Source organism: Apis laboriosa, unplaced genomic scaffold, assembly GCF_014066325.1.
Source record: "Apis laboriosa isolate Shangri-la unplaced genomic scaffold, ASM1406632v1 scaffold71_cov137, whole genome shotgun sequence".
In the NCBI taxonomy this organism is placed as follows: Eukaryota; Metazoa; Arthropoda; class Insecta; order Hymenoptera; family Apidae; genus Apis; species Apis laboriosa.
In genome coordinates, this window is record NW_025224229.1 from 1,193,416 (window position 1) to 1,212,027 (window position 18,612).

Here is an 18,612-nt window from a genome sequence, read left to right on the forward strand (position 1 = left end):
TTTAGAAAATGCAATATTAACTTTTTTTGAAAAAATGATATCTTTTTATTCAAAGAGATGTATGAAACGGAAATCTTAAATATCAATTATTGAGGATTAATAAAAGACAATAATTGTCCCAAATATTGATAATTTTATAAATGTTGAAATATATAAAAAATTATTATTTAATTTTACGAAATAAATTATTTTATCAATAAAATTATTTCTAATTTTGATAAATAAGCTTATTTTTTATATGTTAATTAATGTTTTTAAGATAAAATAATTTAATAAAATTTGTATTAAGTAGTATAAATTTTATTATTTCTAACTTTTATATTTCTACTCATTATTAATAAAAATAAAACAAATTTTTGCATATTCAGTATTGATATTCAATATTCAATTTTTGATATTCAGTATTTATCATAATATATATAAATTTTATAGATAAAATATAAAAGCATATTTCATTCTGTTTGTTCGTATATATTTAAAATTGTCTTTTTTAAGGATATTTGATGATTTTGATATCTATAACGATTTTTGTGAATATAATAGAAAAAATATAAATACAAGTTGTAAATTAAAGAAATTAAATAAAAAAAAAATGAATGTTAGACGAACAGATTTATTTGCTAATGTTTTAAATGAATTTTATTTACTAATATTTTAATAACAAATCATGATCAACAACTAAATATAATTATAGGATTATATTAGGATAAATTTTAGGATTAAATTTTAATGATGAATTGAAGGAAAATATAAGATGTTAAATAATAAATTTAAAAATGGTAAAATGAAATATATTTATAATCTAACACTTCTACAGACTTGAACTTTTTGTGATTTTTTCTTGATTTCTTAAACGTTTAATAATATTTAAAACTTCAGAATGGAATCAAATCTTTGGTCTTGTGTAAAATTATTTAATAATGGAAGAAGAAAAAAGATCTATTTGCATTAGATTCTGATATCTTAATTACAGATAGAAAAGCCATTCTATTTTTCAAAAAATCTAATTTCTAAATCACTTTTGCTTCCTTATATTCTGATTATAAAAAGACAACTGTTCCTAGTATTACATTTTTATTATATAATTGCTCTTCTTTTTCAATATTTAAACTGAGTTTTCCAGAAATTAAATATAGCTTCTTCCATGAAATTGTTCAAACTTTGTTTTTCTTTTTATACTCCTTAAAAATAATACTTTTTAAATTTTTATATTTATATTTCTTCATTTTTATCATTTTAATCTTTTATATTTCTTCATTTTTTGATTAATTTATTATCTAAAATAAATTTTAAGAATATAAAAATTTAACTGCAAAATACTTTAATAAATATGATTTGTATTTTTTCATTTCTTTAATTAATTCATTATTTGAAATAAAATTATAAAAATAAAGATAGTTTTTATCCATCTATTGTTATAAGTATGATATTAATGTAATGCAGTATGATATTAATGTAATGAGATTAGTTCTTAATTTTCATTTTTTTATTTCACAGAATAAAAATAATTAATTATTCAAACAAAATTATTCAATAAGCAAAATTAAAAAAAAAAAATATAACGCTATTTGAACTAGTTTGAAAAAAAAAATTGAGAAAAAAATGATGGGAAAAAATTATATATTTTTAAAGAATTTATCAATTTCTTAATTGATTAGAATTTAGATTCATTTAACAGTAAATATATTAGTATTGAAAAATAAAAATAAATAATAAATTTTCTATAGAGATTTTTCAGTAGTTTGTTCATTATTGTGCAAATTATAAGTTGAAAATAAAGCATTTTTGTTTTAAACAAATTATGAGAGTTCATAAAAGAAAAACATTTAAAAGAAAAGAAAAAAAATTTTAAAAAAAATTTTAAATTAATTATAATTTGATTTGGATTTATAAAAGTATAAAGAGTTCATTTAACATTTTGTTAAATAGAGAATTTTTTAAAAGATTATCAATAATCTGCGGAATATATCAAGTTATATTAATTATAATACATCAAAACATGTAAATTATTTATAATATATATATGTGAAATATATTTAAAAAATATATAAAATATAAAACGTAACATAAAATATACAAAATATAAAAAACGAGATATAAAATATTTGAATTAATATCGTCATTTATTAATTATTATAATTTGAATATAATTCTATTTTTTTTATAAATATAAATAAATATATTTCCAGTAATAATTTTTTTTTCAAAAAATTAATTTGTATTAAAATATTCAACGTTCATAAGATATTATAAGTACATATTTTTTTTGTCAATATCGTTGATTTTATTTGATCCAACTATTCTTTTTATTATTAATTTTACATAATTCATTAAAGCTTTTTTCATATTTTATATTTAATACTTTTTAAATTTGACAAAGCATTTAATAAAACAATACTGATTAAATTCTATTAGCTAATGCTTCCTAATTAACGTTACAGAATAATTTATTGTGATATTTCAAATTTCAACGTACATGTATAATACTGTTACATACTGTTTACATATTTTAAAACGTTCCAATGAACGATATTGATATACATATTATTATGAAAATACTATCACGATAATGTGAAATCGTTTCTTATTAACTTAAACATATATATATATGTAATTTGGAAAATTAAAAGAATTATGAAAAAATCATTGGTATCATGCTAATTTGTTAATTATTCTATAATCGGTAAAATATGCAAAAAATATGTATATAATATATTTAGTATGCATGAAATTGTAGTATGCATTATATAAAATATATATACACTATATATAAAATAAAAAATATATTTCAGAATCGTTTAATGATATTTTTTTATCTATTTTTTATAAAAATCTAGATTTGTATAAACTTTATCCGCAATCTAGTTATTAATATTAATTTAGCTATAGAACTAGTTAAAATATGTCTAATAATGTATCTTCCTGAGAATAAAATGATAATAAAATTTCTTATATATTTTATAAGAATAAATATCACTATACTTACTTTTGAAGTATTTCTCTTATAAAACTATATTCTTGTAAAACTATATATATTAATGTTTTCTTTATTATTCAAAATAATTTTGAAAATGATTTTGTGAAATATTTTTTAATACTGTCACTGCATTATTCTAAATATTATTAATACTATCAAAATAATTTCCTTTTAAAAAATTTTTTAATTAATAAAAAGGTATTAAAACGTGCTTCTTATTTATCGAATTTAGCTGTAACCTAATCTAAATTAATAATAAAATATTAAAGATTGTTCCACAATTTGTTAAAAAATTATTTTAAAGTTTGTTTTGATGTAGCTTAAATCATAAAAAAAATAAAATATTAAATTTTAAATCATAAAGAAAAAAAGACCATTTCGTATAGATCTATTTTTAAAAAATTTTGAATATATATCATCAATACAAAATTTCCTAAAGAGAAAGGAATTTCGAAAATGATCAGAATGACATTTTTAAAAGTATTTATATATCACGAATTTTATTGTCAAATTATGTTTTTCATAATTTTGTAAGATCTCGAGATAGATTTAATAATTAAGATGCATTCATTAAATATACAATTCCTTACCTACGCCGTATACATATGTCCGATTTTTTATCATATGATCGCTGCACAGTACCAGAACGCGATTCATAATATGAATTATAAGTTGGATTAGATACAAACAATATAACACTATTAGAATTTTATTGCAGTATCATTTGCACGAGTAGACGACTCGACAATTTACATTTCTAATGCGCATGATCGTGCGTTCTCGCCACAAAAAATACGTACAACCTCATCTATAAATTATTGCACACTTGCTTAATTTGAAAATGATTATTAAAATGTAAACACAATTTTCTGAATTGATTTTATGATTATTTATATTTATATTATATGTATTTTATTATATTTTATAATAATAATTTGAAAATTATTATTTTAACTTTTTTTCCGAAAAATACTGATTACTTGACTTAAAATTTAAGTAATAAAAAGAAGAACTATAAATATAAAATATATAAAATTTTAATAGTTATATAAATATATAATATATAAATTTTAATCCAAATAGTTTCCAAAATTTTAATAAAACTTTTTCACTGTAATTTTTTTTCACTGTACATTGAATACTATTTATTCATATCTTATTAATCAAACATTTTCATTATATACGTTAGCATGCAATTGTAACTTATCAATTGTTTACATGGTGTTAATATATTCATGGAATCTTTGGATCAATTTTAGAGACCAAAACAAATATGAAAGTGAATATACAAAAATAATCGGTTAAGATTCATTTATTAAATTATAATCAATTTAAGTTTACATTGGATGAAGCAAAAATACTTCAAATAAATAAATAACTAAATAAATCAAATTTTTTGTATATCAACTTTTGTATTTATTTTGATATAAATCGATTCTCCAATAATATGTTACAAATATATTAACACATTTATTTATATTAATATTTATAAATACATTAATAACAATTAATAATAATTCTTTATAAATACATTAATAATTAGCATCCAAAATATATTAAGGAATGAGTTAATATCATTACAGTTACAATTAATATTTATCTATAGAAAACTTGAATATCCCATAAATTTTAGCATTGATAGATTTCATAAATATTTCATAGGAAGTTTCTGACTGAATAGAGATAAAAAAACAATAGATTTTTTTTCTTTGTTAATTATACGATGCATTTTATTGACATTAAATAATTCTAAAAAAGAATTAATTATTTGATATAAACATTCGATTATTATTAGTCTTGCAAAAAAAGATATTCTTAAAACAAGATTTAAAAAAATTACTATAATGATATGATCAGAAAATTTTAATAATTCATGTACGAAAAAATGTACGTCTAAGAAAGAAACAATAGGAAATAAACATACAAACATAATAAATGCAATAGAAAGTTAATAGCAATAAAAATTGCCGCAGAAATTAATGAAGAACAAAAAGATCAAATCGAAATGACGACAATCAAACAGCAAGCTATTATTATAAGAATATTATATTATCGAATATTATATTATTATAAGAAAATCACATTTAAGATTTCAAAATAAGAAAAAAATGGTTAGAATGAGCAAAAATATAAAAATTGAAGCATTAATGATTAGGAAAAAATGTTATAAAATAAAGTAAAAAATCGAGATCGAATTTTTTAATACAAAATGAGTTTATATGTGGAGAAAACTAAATAAAAAATTGATATTGTCAACTGCAATGAAATTTATAATCAGTTTTAAATTTTTTTGAAGATATAATAAAAATTCAAAAGAGAGTAATTCTTTGCATTGCTTGAAAAAAGAAATTATAAGAAATTTGAAAAAACATTACTATATATTTAAGGAATATTTAAAAAATTAATAAAAAGAATGTCGCTATTAGTTTAGGCAATTATATTTGTACGAAAAAAAAAATATATAAAATTATATATTTTTTAATAAAATTCTTATTATATAATTTATAAAATAAAAAAATTTATATAATTATTAGATATTTTTAACATTATTCAGAATATTTCGTTTAAATAAATATATTCATTAGGATATAAATATCTCATTAGGAATTAAAATTCAATAAAAAAAAATATATAAATATATAAAAATATATAAATGTTTTAACAAAAATCGTTTAAATAATTGCATCATAAGAATGCAAATTTGAATGCATTAATCGATTTATCTAAGTATCTTTTTTTAAAAAAGTTTTAATCTATTTATGTCGAAAAATTATTGATTTAAAAAAAATTTCAATTAAAAAATTCAAGGGATTGGAAAAATAATAATAATCACTTTTGATTAGTTCTTCAATAATATATTTTAATTATATGTTCAATAATATATTCAAACACATTATGAAAGAATTAAAATATGATATTAACGAAATGTTAATAAATTGATTAACATATTTAAAATCATACGATTTCATTTCAAAAAATGAAGTTGACCTTAAAATCTCCACCATTACTTGCAAAAAACTTTATATCAAAAAATGTCTCTTCGAAGCAAATAACTCTTCTTAACACTTCTAAACATTTTGTTGATTATTCACTCCTTCGTGAAATATTCAAATATTCAACAGAATATATATATATGTATATATAGTATATGAATATACTATATATGTAATAAATATTAATTTTATTTTACAATATAAAATATATATTTATAATATATATATTAGTAGTATAAAATAGTATATCTTAATTAGTTAATCTTAATTTATCTATCTTATGGACAGAACTACAAAAACTTTAAATTAAATCAATGTTTCTCAATTTTTTTTTTTAATTCATGCCTCGTCTTAAAAATTTAGATTTTTTATTTTTCTTAAAGAGAAAATTATATATCTTTCAATTTTGTTATATTTTTCAAAGTACTAGGAGATAAGATAGGATATTATATTTATTACTTAATTTTAATTTTTAATTGTTCCAAAATATAAAGATTTCTCATTTGTGATATACAGTTTACGTTGACAAATATTTTAGATTGAATTTAGATCAGATTAGCACACAAACAATGTAATTCTATTGCAGATTTGCAATAGAATCTTCTGTATCAGTATGCTTCAGTATCTTTATTTCCATAGCTTGATTATATTATTATACATATATATATATATATATATATAACAAAAATATAAACTACCTTTGATACTTATCTAAATTACACAGTCATTATCATAACGAGATGAAAATCGCTCGTCTATATTGAATCGTAAGTACATCCCACACGACGAGATTCGATATTTTTTGATGATTCGACATTTTTTGATATAAATTTTTTTGCAAGTAATGGTGGAGATTTTAAGGTCAACTTCATTTTTTGAAATGAAATCGTATGATTTTAAATATGTTAATCAATTTATTCTCGCAACTAATAATAGAATCGAAATTACTCACATTCATTTTGAATCTGTTCTATATAAAATACATTTAAGACTCGGTTTGTTCCCAATGCTAGCCGCGAGACATGTTTTGAGATAAATCTCATCGTGTAAAAAACACTTAGGAAACATAAATCTGCGGAATTGCATAAAAATATCGCAATAGAATTGCAAAATATACTATGTTGTATGCATATAATATATTTGTATGCATTTAACTTTATTTTGTAAATGCATGCCGAGGAATGTGACAACAATATCATTATAGATTAAAAATATAAATCTAACAATTTATGCTAACCTGCTGAATTACAAAAGCGAAATCATAATAACATCATATTATTCATATGCACCTGATCTTATCAAGTGGAAAATTTAATTTTTGTACTTATGGAAGTATTTCACTTTTATTTCTCTTCTTTTATATCAAATTTTTTACTCAAAAAATGACAAATTCAAATATTTTTTCTCATTTTATCGTAGCATTCTTCTGTAGTTCTATTTCAAAACTCTAAATATATATATGTATTTTTATTAATAATAATTTTTATTAATTTTTATTTTTCAATAAAAATTTTTATTTCGAGAGACAGGTTATTTGAAAAAATAATCATTTTGAGACTCAAATATCAAGGATGTATATAATGATTAATATAAAATGAAATATCAAAATTATGAATGCAGCAATCATTCATAATTACATTTTTAAAAATGCACGCAAAAAAAACATAAGATGCCATTATATTGTCAAAGATATATGTGCAATTATGTTTTGGTATTTTGCGATAGTTGTATGTTATACAACTATGTATGTTATACAACTATCGCAAAAAAAAAAAAAAAATTTATTTAGGAGACTTATTATTAAATAGGATATCTTAAGAATATTTTTATTCAATAGATAGAAGAAATAAATAAGCTATATGTATACTTTATTTTTGAAGTATAAAAAATTTACATTCAAAATAGTTGTATTCTATTTGTTTTCAATAAAATATATTCATTAATAAAACAATATGGATTTTTTTGTTATACATTCGAATTCCTTTAACTTAAATTTCTATAAAATTATAATTTCATTTCTATTTGCTCCTCTATAACATTAGATTTTTAGAAATCGTATATATAACTTTAACTTAAGTTATTTGCTATATGTTTAAATATATTATCTTATTTCTGCAATTCGAATTTAGACTAATTCATCTTTTAATAATTCAAAGTAATATCATAATTTGTTAATAATTTATCAATATTTTTTCATTCCACTAATAATAATTTCCGAATGCTTGAAAAAACCAACATTCGGATTTCTTTCTAAAATTTTTAAATGAAAAAATTAATTCTTGAGAAAAATCTTTATATTAATTTTTTATCATAATCTTTTTAACAAAAGCCATGGTAAAATAAAATCTTTATAATTTAAAAGATATATAATTTAAAATAAAAAGTTTAAATCTTTATAAATCAAATCTATTAGAACTTTCAAATTTATTAGATTCTATTTATCAAAATTCAACTGTATTTATTAAATAATAAAATTAAGTTGCTACAATATAATCACTTAAATATAATAAAATATAAATCTTATCAAATAATTTAATAATATAAAAGAATAATTAAATAATAAAAATAATTAAATAAATTAACTTTTTTTTATTGATATAATTTGTAATATTCTGTAATATCCATATATTCCATATTGCAAATTTTCACATTAGTAAATAATGAAATATACTTGCTTACATATTTCATTCTTACGAATTTCGTTCTTTTCATCAAAATTTTCACAGAAAACACGACAAACATTTATCCACGCACTTTTTTTTTCTTGTCATGATGTTTTGCGAGATTTCAAATCTCTAGATAGTTTTTAATTTTTTCGATAAAAATTTCAATATCCAAAGATTCATTGAAATCTGAATCCGTCATTGCGGCAAATTGTCAGATATGCGTACGGACTGATATACAACAATACACTAAACATTGGAATTGCGACTGCGTCGATTGTAGTGAATTGTGACACAAAATGCATACATGCGATGCTGCTATATCATCGGAGATACACTCCCGTCTATAAGTCAGACAATAACAATATATTTCAAAATATAGATACATGAATATTATAACTATAACATCATATTAACACTTATTAACTGTATTATAAGGAAATATTATATTTTATTTTAATTTTTAAATCAATTCCATTAAACATCAAACGATAACAAAAATATATGATATTATTGAAAGAAATAAAGAAATAATTCATATTGTAAAAATTATCAAAGTACAAAAATACATTATAATAATAAATATAGTAGATATATATTATGATATAGATTTTAATTTATATAAATTTTAAACATGAACTCATTGATTTATTAATGATTAACTGATAGTTAATTTGTAAATATATGATTTAATACTGGAGTTATAAAATTCTATATATTATATTTATTTATATTATATTTATTTGTTTATTTAATATTTTTTTTCATAATGATTCAATATTATTTTATAAAATTTGACAAAATAAAAATATTTGTAATATTATAATTAAGCTATTTCTTCTTTCAATTAAGAAAATTTGTTTAAATTTATATAGTTGATTTTTATTAAATATTTATTAGATATTTATTTTTTATATAATATTATATAACATTGAATTGATATAACATTAAATTATTTTATTTATTTTTGTTTTTCAATAATGCGCATTATTTTTATTATTTGATTATTTGTTTTATTGTTTAATAAATTAAAAAAAATTTCTATTAAAATCATCAAGTATTACTTGTAATATGAATTATCGTCAATTTTATACATTATTCTAGGATATATATTCTAGAAATCAATTAAAATTAGTGATTCCTGAAATAATTTTGAATTTTGTTCTCTGCAAAAATTTTCGCCGACCGAATACAAATAAGTTGAAGTAATATATATTGAAAAAATATTTTTTTATCGAAAAAATTATTTATCAAATTATACCATGAGCAATAAATAAATTATAATATATACTTTCTTCGATATATGTTGTTTGAATTTGTTAATGTTCAGTCGACAGCATATAGCCAACGTTATTGTCGTAACTATAAATTACATATTCTATGATTAGTTAATATTTTTTATTAATAACTTATTAACAAACTCGTTAATGAAAATCTTTAAGAAAAATGTTGCTTGAAATTGTTCAGAAATCAATTAACAGATGTTCCTATTTTTAGGATATCTTATATATATTATATTAATTCTTAAAAAATCATTTCTAAAAATTATAATATAGGATGTTAAAAAAAGAATTTAAGACTTTAAAAAATTTTTATTGTATTTGTTAATAAGCAAAAAAAAAAAAAAAAAAATGTCCGATCAATATATCAATGTCTTGCAATCAATCTTTTTAATGTAAAATCGATTTTTATCATTGAACATTCAGCATTGTAAGTAAATTTCTTCGCGATATTAAAATAAATTTAAACGAATTAATTCAAATTGATTAAAAAGCAGCATTGTTAACATAATTATTAATATTATCACTATTAATTAACATTAATAAAGATTACTTCATACACGCAAATAAAGTGCAAATGTTCATTTAGTATTGAATATGGATAACGTTATTCTCAAGTCCCCACTCAATTCATGTCTGTTTATTATTCAAAATAACATATATGCATTTTTTATATGCCAATAATTTTTATTTTGTTCGCGTTTATGGAGTATCTGTTATAATATTAATTAATATTAGTAATATTAATAATAATTATGTTGTAAATTTTGAATTAATGTTTTCCTGAATCGACTTCTCTGTTTATATTTAATGTACTGCAAAAAAGATTCATACATGATATCGAATGATAAAAATCGATTTTTATTATTTTATATCGAAAGGATTGATTACAGGATTTATCTTGATTGAATATTTTTTGCTGTTCTAATGAACACTAATAGTCCTTAAAATTTTGGATTTTTTTTTTAATACTTTATATTCTAAAAAAGTGATTTGTATTTTTATATTATGACCTCTCAAGAGTTAAAATTATAATTCATTATTCATTCAATTCAATTCATTTATTCATATCTAAAAATGTATTACCAAGTGATTTATAAATTAGATTGCATATACAATTTTAACTTGTAATATTCTGAATCATCAATTTTATATTTTACAATATAGTTATGTATTGGATTTTTAATGATATTATTAAATATTGATACAATTTTAAAATATAAATTTAATTAAACGTTGCAGATCGATATGACTAAATGTGTACAATAAAAACAGCAAAAAGATTTATTTATTTTACCTCTTAAATTTATTATAATATATTTTGTATATTTTTACATTATTTAAAAATACTTACTCTTTTGTATCTTTAGATTTTTGCAAATTTAAATTTTTAATATTCGTTATTTATTAATAATACAAGATGCAAATACAAAACAATACAAGTAAATTATTTGTTTACATTTTCAGCATGATTGTCTTTATGCTTGATAACATAAAATTTCAATTTAAAATATGTAATTATTATAGTATAAATTTTAATTCTTGAATAATAAAATTTCAATATCAATTTTTGTCAATATTCCTATGAGATATATATTTTTTTTTGACAAACTTGACTCTTTTTTAATGTGTAGAATCTTATGGAAAGTTTTTCCAATAGATCTCTAGAAATCTAAAAGTATAGAATTCATCTATACTATATACAACATTTCTTTCCATTATATAAGTATATTAGTATATTTATATTTCTGGCAGATTGTTATATAAAAAATATAAATATACTTAACTAAATTATTTAGTTCAAAATAATTTAATATTATAACATAAACACTATTTCATTATTTCATCATTTATGATAAAAAATGATATATGATAAATAATCCATTACATATTATCCATATTATCCATTAATACAAACAATAGGTAATGTTGAATTTTCGTGTAATTCTATTTTCAAGCAATTATATGTAATGTCTCACAAATCGATTGAAAATTATTGATTTTAAATAATTTTTTTCTTTAGAAAAAATTTAAAGTTTCGATTTTAAAAAATTATTAATCAAAAATATTAGCCAATTAAAAAACGTATTGTTATAGCAATAACGAGTATGTATTATCGCGTTAGCAAATCATTGGACTCGAATTCAACTTTTGTGATTGGCTATTAATAATTTGTTAATAATTCGTTAACAAAACCAAAACGAAAATTTTCACAAAGGAAAATATTACTTGAAATGATTTTGAGCTTTTGAATCACTTATTAAGCTTTATCAATTAACTTTTGGAATATATTATATATGATTAATCCGATTGATAATCATGACGATATTAAATATAACAAAATATCTTGTTATTATTTATCATTGATTAAAATAAAAATTATATATGATCATGAATAATTTAATTGTTTAATCTAAAAAGTGATATAATTTAAATAAAAATAATAAATAAAATAATAAATAATTTGTTTTTAAATAGCTACAATTGATTTAAGTAAAATTATAACACACATACACACATTATAATGAAAAAATTGTTGAAAAAAATGAACAAATATAATATGAAAAAAAGAAAAATAAATTTTGAACTTCTTGGCAGATTAATTCTTCTAATAAGAAAAAAAAATAGATATTAAATTATAATTATGCGAAAATTTTCAAAAAATTTCGTATTTATATAAGTTCTATTATTAATATGGAAAACTCGATATAGTATATACTATAAAGTATAAATTAAAAAATTTTTATTTTAAATATAGTATATAGTAAATATAGTTTTATAGTATATACTATAAAGTATAAATTAAAATATTTTAAAACAATAACACAACAAAATAATAACAATATAAAATATTTACATATAAAAATTAGTATTGTGAAATTAAAATTATAATATATTATATTCAAAATTATATTCAAAATTATATTCAAAATTAAAAATTTACTTCATTAATTTTAATTTAATATAAATAATATAATATTAAAATAATTTATATTATATTATATTTAAAAATTAATATATTATATTAATACATTTTCTATTTTAAATCAAATATTGATTTTGAAAATTTTTATTATAACAAATAATTCAAACTGATTTGTATACATATGATATAAATAGCAAATAATGATGTAAATTAATATAGGTAAATAAAGTGAATATATTATAGTGAATAATTTGCAATTACATTTGTGTATAATTTATTTATATTGAAAATTTGTTACAATATCCTTTTACCTTTTTGATCCTATATCCTTCCGCTTTTATATCTTTACTGTTTGAATGAACCTTCACTTTGAAAATTTTTATCCTACAATATTATAATATATGTACATCAGGCATCATATAAATGTATTTTCATATTCATATCTTATGATTATTTTATCAATAACTTTCTTGCGTTCTACTTATTGTTAAATTATTTACCTTATCATTTGAAAGAAAATTAATTAATTTAACAAGCAATAAAATTCGAATATATTTAATCCTTTTTATTTATGAAGTACGGTTAAATTAGAATTTGTTATTTATAAATGATTTGTTAATAAGTTATATAAGAAAATGTAGGACAAAATAGATGTCTAATATATTTTCTTTGCTAGTAAAAAATTAAATGACAAAACAAAATTTTAGATACTATTAGAAATCTTAAATTACATTTTTTAAAATCAAAAAATGAAAATATTCTTCTTTAAAAAAATTGTTTCGCTTACAGAAATAAAATTTTTCGAAAATTTTCAAATCTGATTTTATATTTTAAGTGTGATTAATATCAGTTTTTTTGATTATATCAAAGAGGCGGAAAATTTATTATAAATAAAATAAAATCTTTACTTATTATTTTAAAATTAATATATAAAATATTTTAATAAATATTATTTTATTTTAATTATTTAAAAATTAATTTAGATTATTCTAAATTATTTTAACTTGTACAAAAATTTATTGTGATTTATTTAATAAAAAAATTAATAAAGATAAAGGATTTTTAAATGTTTGTGCAGATTTCATGAGCTTGCCTATATATAATTTATTGGATATTTGATATTATCCCATAATCAAATATAATCCCAAATGAGATAATATTAAACATTAAATATTTACATTTCAATAATATGAAATAAAATACCAAATTATTGTGTAAAAATTGTAGAATATAGAACATGAAAAAAAATTGTAGAATATAGAATATAAAACTTTTTTTAATCAAAATTTGATTTTTTTAAATGAAAAATTAATTTTCTATTTTTTTTTTGTTAATCTCTCTTTATCGTAAGATTGATTCAAATATAAGATTGTTTATCAATTGAATTATATTCAAAAATTTATTTTTTTATTTTCAGATAAACGTTGTAATAAGGAAATTATGGAGACATATGCCACCAAATTTCCAGATTACACATTCCTTCGAACAAAATTCGATACAAATCTTTTTCAAACTAATGAAACATTTTGTGTAGAAATTAAACCAAAACAAGGCTATTTGCAAGATGTTGATCAAAAATTTCAAAAGTGTCCTTATTGTTTGACACAATATTATAAGGTAATAAATTATTAAATATTTATAAATTAATTCAATTAAGACAATATTAATAGCTAAAAATAATAAAAAATATACGTTTTCATATTTAGTTTATTTATTTAAACATTATTTTAAACATTTAAATCATTATTTCAACTATTTTTATTAAATTTCTTAAAAATCAGCATTATCAATATATGTTATTAAAATCATTATTAAAAGTTTATTAAAATAAAAATTGATATGTATAAATATCATTTAAATTTCTAAAATTATTTTATTTATAAATTTCTAAATTTCTTAATTTAGAAATTTTAATTATAATGAGATTATATTTGTACTTATATATATTATTTATTTATTTATTTATTTAATATTATATTCTAAAACTTATTTATTATCATAATATATTTTTCATTTGTTTAATTCAATAAAAAATATAGATATACAGGCTTTAATATATTCATAGAATATATAGTCGATTCAGATAATAAATAACAAATTAAATATAAAAATTGATGCATAAAAAAAAAAGAAATCCGTTGAAATTTATTATTAAATTGTCCATAAAAAAAATAATTTTTTGTAATATTTATTGAGTAATTGTTATAGAGTTCCATTTAAAATTGCTTTATATATTCTGTTACGAATTTTTGTAAAAACATATCATTTTTAATAAAAATAAAATATTATTTAAAAATTAAAAATATTAAAAGCTTTAAATTAATCTTAAAACGTAAGGGAAAAATTTGTAAAACAATTTGGCTTTTGGATTCATAATTAAGACGAATAACTTTAGAACTAGGAACTCTTTAAGAAAAGTTAGATTAATACAAAACAAAATGTTGGATGAATGTTTTGTATTGGATAATATTTTAAGTAATTTAAACTATTTCACTTTATTTTCGTTTTGTTTTATCTGATATAAATCTTATAGAATCAATCTACAAGAATCATCTACAAGAATCTAATAAATAAATCTCAATTCTCAAATCTCAAAAAATTTTTATATATTAATATTTATTTTTTTTAACTTGGAATCGATCCATAATGTAATGTATAAAATACATAAAATATATTAATTATATTTTACTTATATTTATTGTAACGTTCTAGATATTATTTGTTTGATTCTTATTTTCATTTATTACCATTATTTTTTTTTTATTTCATTATATCATCATTATTTTTTTCTCTATAATTAAAATATATTTTTTTCTATAATTTATTTAAAAATAAATATTAATAAAAATTAATATTAAAAAATAAATAAAATATATAAATATATATAAATATATATTTAATTATTAATAGTTTTTATAATTAACATATATTTAAATTATATTTAAATTATTTAATATTTTAATAATATTTATAATTTCAGTTAAAGAAGAAGATGATCACATGTCGCAGTACTTATTGTCCATTTGATCTCTTTTCTGGAGTAGAAACACGCATGAAATCGGCACTAAAAGGATTATTAAAATCACCTCAAAATAATTTAAAAATTTTTAAGAATGGTATTCTAGTCTATGATCAAGAATCATCTTTGAACGATCTTGAATGTGCCTTATCTGATTGGTTTCGTAATTCTGTTAATTCTACGAAGAAGGAATACATTGATAAATTCTGTAATTTAATTTGTACTGCTCTTTTACATCCATTTATTTTGGAAGAATATAACTCCAACATATTTTCTTCTTATGAATTATATACATCTCTCGATACACATGATTTAAAAACAACTTCTTATATTAATACAGATCTAATTGCAAAAACTAAAAAATTTTTGTATTTCGCTGGAGAGGTAAATATTAAATAATTTTGTTACTAAACTTAATTACATTTAATTATAAATTTTTTAAATAGGATTTTCAAAATATTTTTATTTTCAAAATAGGATACATATTAAATATTTTTAATGTAAAAAATTATAACAAAATTTAAAAATAAATCATAAATTTATATTTTTTACAGGCGTGCGATTTAAAGGGTGAAACATTGCCAAATAATTCAGTACTAGAACGAATTCTTCGTATGCAAAGGCTATCCTTTATTAGTTCAGAATATGTTTATAATACATATTCAAAATTTTATTCATTATTAAATGATGATATAATATATACTAATATGATAAATATGTTTAAACTTAACGATCATCGAATATCTTATTTCAAACAAAAAGTAAGTATATAAAAAATGAAGTAAATAAATATTAGATATTCATTTAATTAATATATAATATTATAATTAAATAGAATTTAATTTCAAAAAATACTAGTGGTCGATTGAGATAATATTTCGTAGATATCATAGAAATAAAAGATTGTAGAATATAAAATCTCAACTTCGATAACTGATGAATTCAGAGTTCCAATTATTAATTAACATTATTAAACTGATCGCTGATTAAAAAATAAAGTTTAACCTAATTCAAATTTAATACTCATGAAGCAATTATCCATTCTACGCAAATTAATTTTGTTTCTTTTTTTTTCAAAACCATTAGAAAAAATTCATTAAAAAATATCTTAAATGCAACAAATTTCTTTAATTATTTTTATATTCGTAAAATTGTATTAATTATCAATTGTAACATTTAATAATGCCAAACTATATATATATATATATATATATATATATATATATATACATATGAGAATTTACATCATTTGAATGTAATATTGTAATGTATAATGTAATATATAATACCACATAATTGCTAAATAATTATCGAATTAAGATTTCATATTTCATTTCTATTCTCTGTCATCAAATTTATTTCAATAGATCGTAACAAAACAATCTTTTTTCAGAAAACTATTACAGAAAATCCTGAAATATTAAAAGAAGCTTATATACAAACATGTGCCAAAGATATTTCCACTTCAATAAGATCAAAGTTTGATGACGATTATAGTAGCAACAAACATATTAATGAATTAAATGAAAATATTTTTCTTATACAAAAATCAATCTTAATACCAATGCACATTGAAAAAAATAATTTATGGTACAATAAATATAGCACAATACATAATGAAAATAATATACATTGTAACGAAAAAGAAACATATTTAACTATAAATACCGAAAGTTTATTATGTTTGCAAAATTATTTATTGTTTTCATGTGCTAGAGATTGTTCGATATTAATGTCATTTCGAGAAATAAATCCGTAAGTGCCAAATATTTTATTCTGTGAATAGTGGCTAATTATATTATTAATTGTTGATTATTGATTGATTAATGCTATTACCGATGCTCTGATAAAAAATTATTATATTATATTATAGAATTATCTATATTTTATATAATATAATTATTATTTATATAATAGAATAATTTAAAATAAAATTTTTTATATTAATATATTTTATATTATATATATATTTTTATATTATTTTTTATATTATATATATATATATTTTTTTTCTAATATAGAAATGCAATATCATCTACCGTCGATAAAAATGTAATACGACTTCCGGACGGACTCAGCTTTGTGTGTAACATCGGTATTTCAGATATAGATCCAAAAAGTTTACATTGTATTGAAAAACATCGCCAACGAGATATTGATGTCTTAAATTCAGTAATATCTTTTCTGGAAGAAGAACTTATGATTAAAAATCAATCATCATCATTTGAAAAATGATTCATAATAGTAGGCGATTTCTAACTAAAACTTTATTGTATAATACGTGTTCCTATATATCATATATTTTAAAATAAGAGAATTATGTTTTTTTAATTATTTTTAATTATAAACATTATATTATAATAGACATTTTGAAATGTGTTCAGTATAAGTTATTATTATATTCCAAAATAAGAAATTAATATTACTAAAATGTTAAAACAAATTTATTTAATCATTGTACATATATGATAAAAATTATTATATTATTATTGCAATCAATATAATAAATAATAATATGATCTCTATAATATTTTTTTTAAAGTTTAAATATTAATGTCTGAATTTATTCAATTCATTGTTTTTAAAAATTGAAAATATTTATTATTTAATTATTATTAATTCTAGAGTTTTTCTTTTAATAATATTGAATTAATTCAAAATAATAGTATAAAAGTACAATATAAAAATAATTACATAAACAAATAATTACAATGCAATTATTTTTTGTTAAATAATGAATAAATGTCAAATTAT

General features: G+C 18.2%; 1 protein-coding gene across 6 annotated transcripts in view; it reads left to right on the plus strand.

Annotated features, from left to right (window-relative positions):
• Positions 1-18,231, plus strand: part of LOC122719224 (inositol-pentakisphosphate 2-kinase) — a 281,879-nt gene extending 263,648 nt beyond the window's left edge. For all 6 annotated transcript variants that reach the window (XM_043944871.1, XM_043944873.1, XM_043944874.1 and 3 more), the window contains 5 exons: positions 14,257-14,456; positions 15,820-16,242; positions 16,413-16,619; positions 17,252-17,613; positions 17,880-18,231. In XM_043944871.1, coding sequence (XP_043800806.1) covers positions 14,257-14,456; positions 15,820-16,242; positions 16,413-16,619; positions 17,252-17,613; positions 17,880-18,093 — 1,406 coding nt within the window. In that variant the 3' untranslated portion in view covers positions 18,094-18,231. The remainder of the gene's footprint in view (positions 1-14,256; positions 14,457-15,819; positions 16,243-16,412; positions 16,620-17,251; positions 17,614-17,879) is intronic.
• The last annotated feature ends 381 nt before the right edge of the window (positions 18,232-18,612 follow it).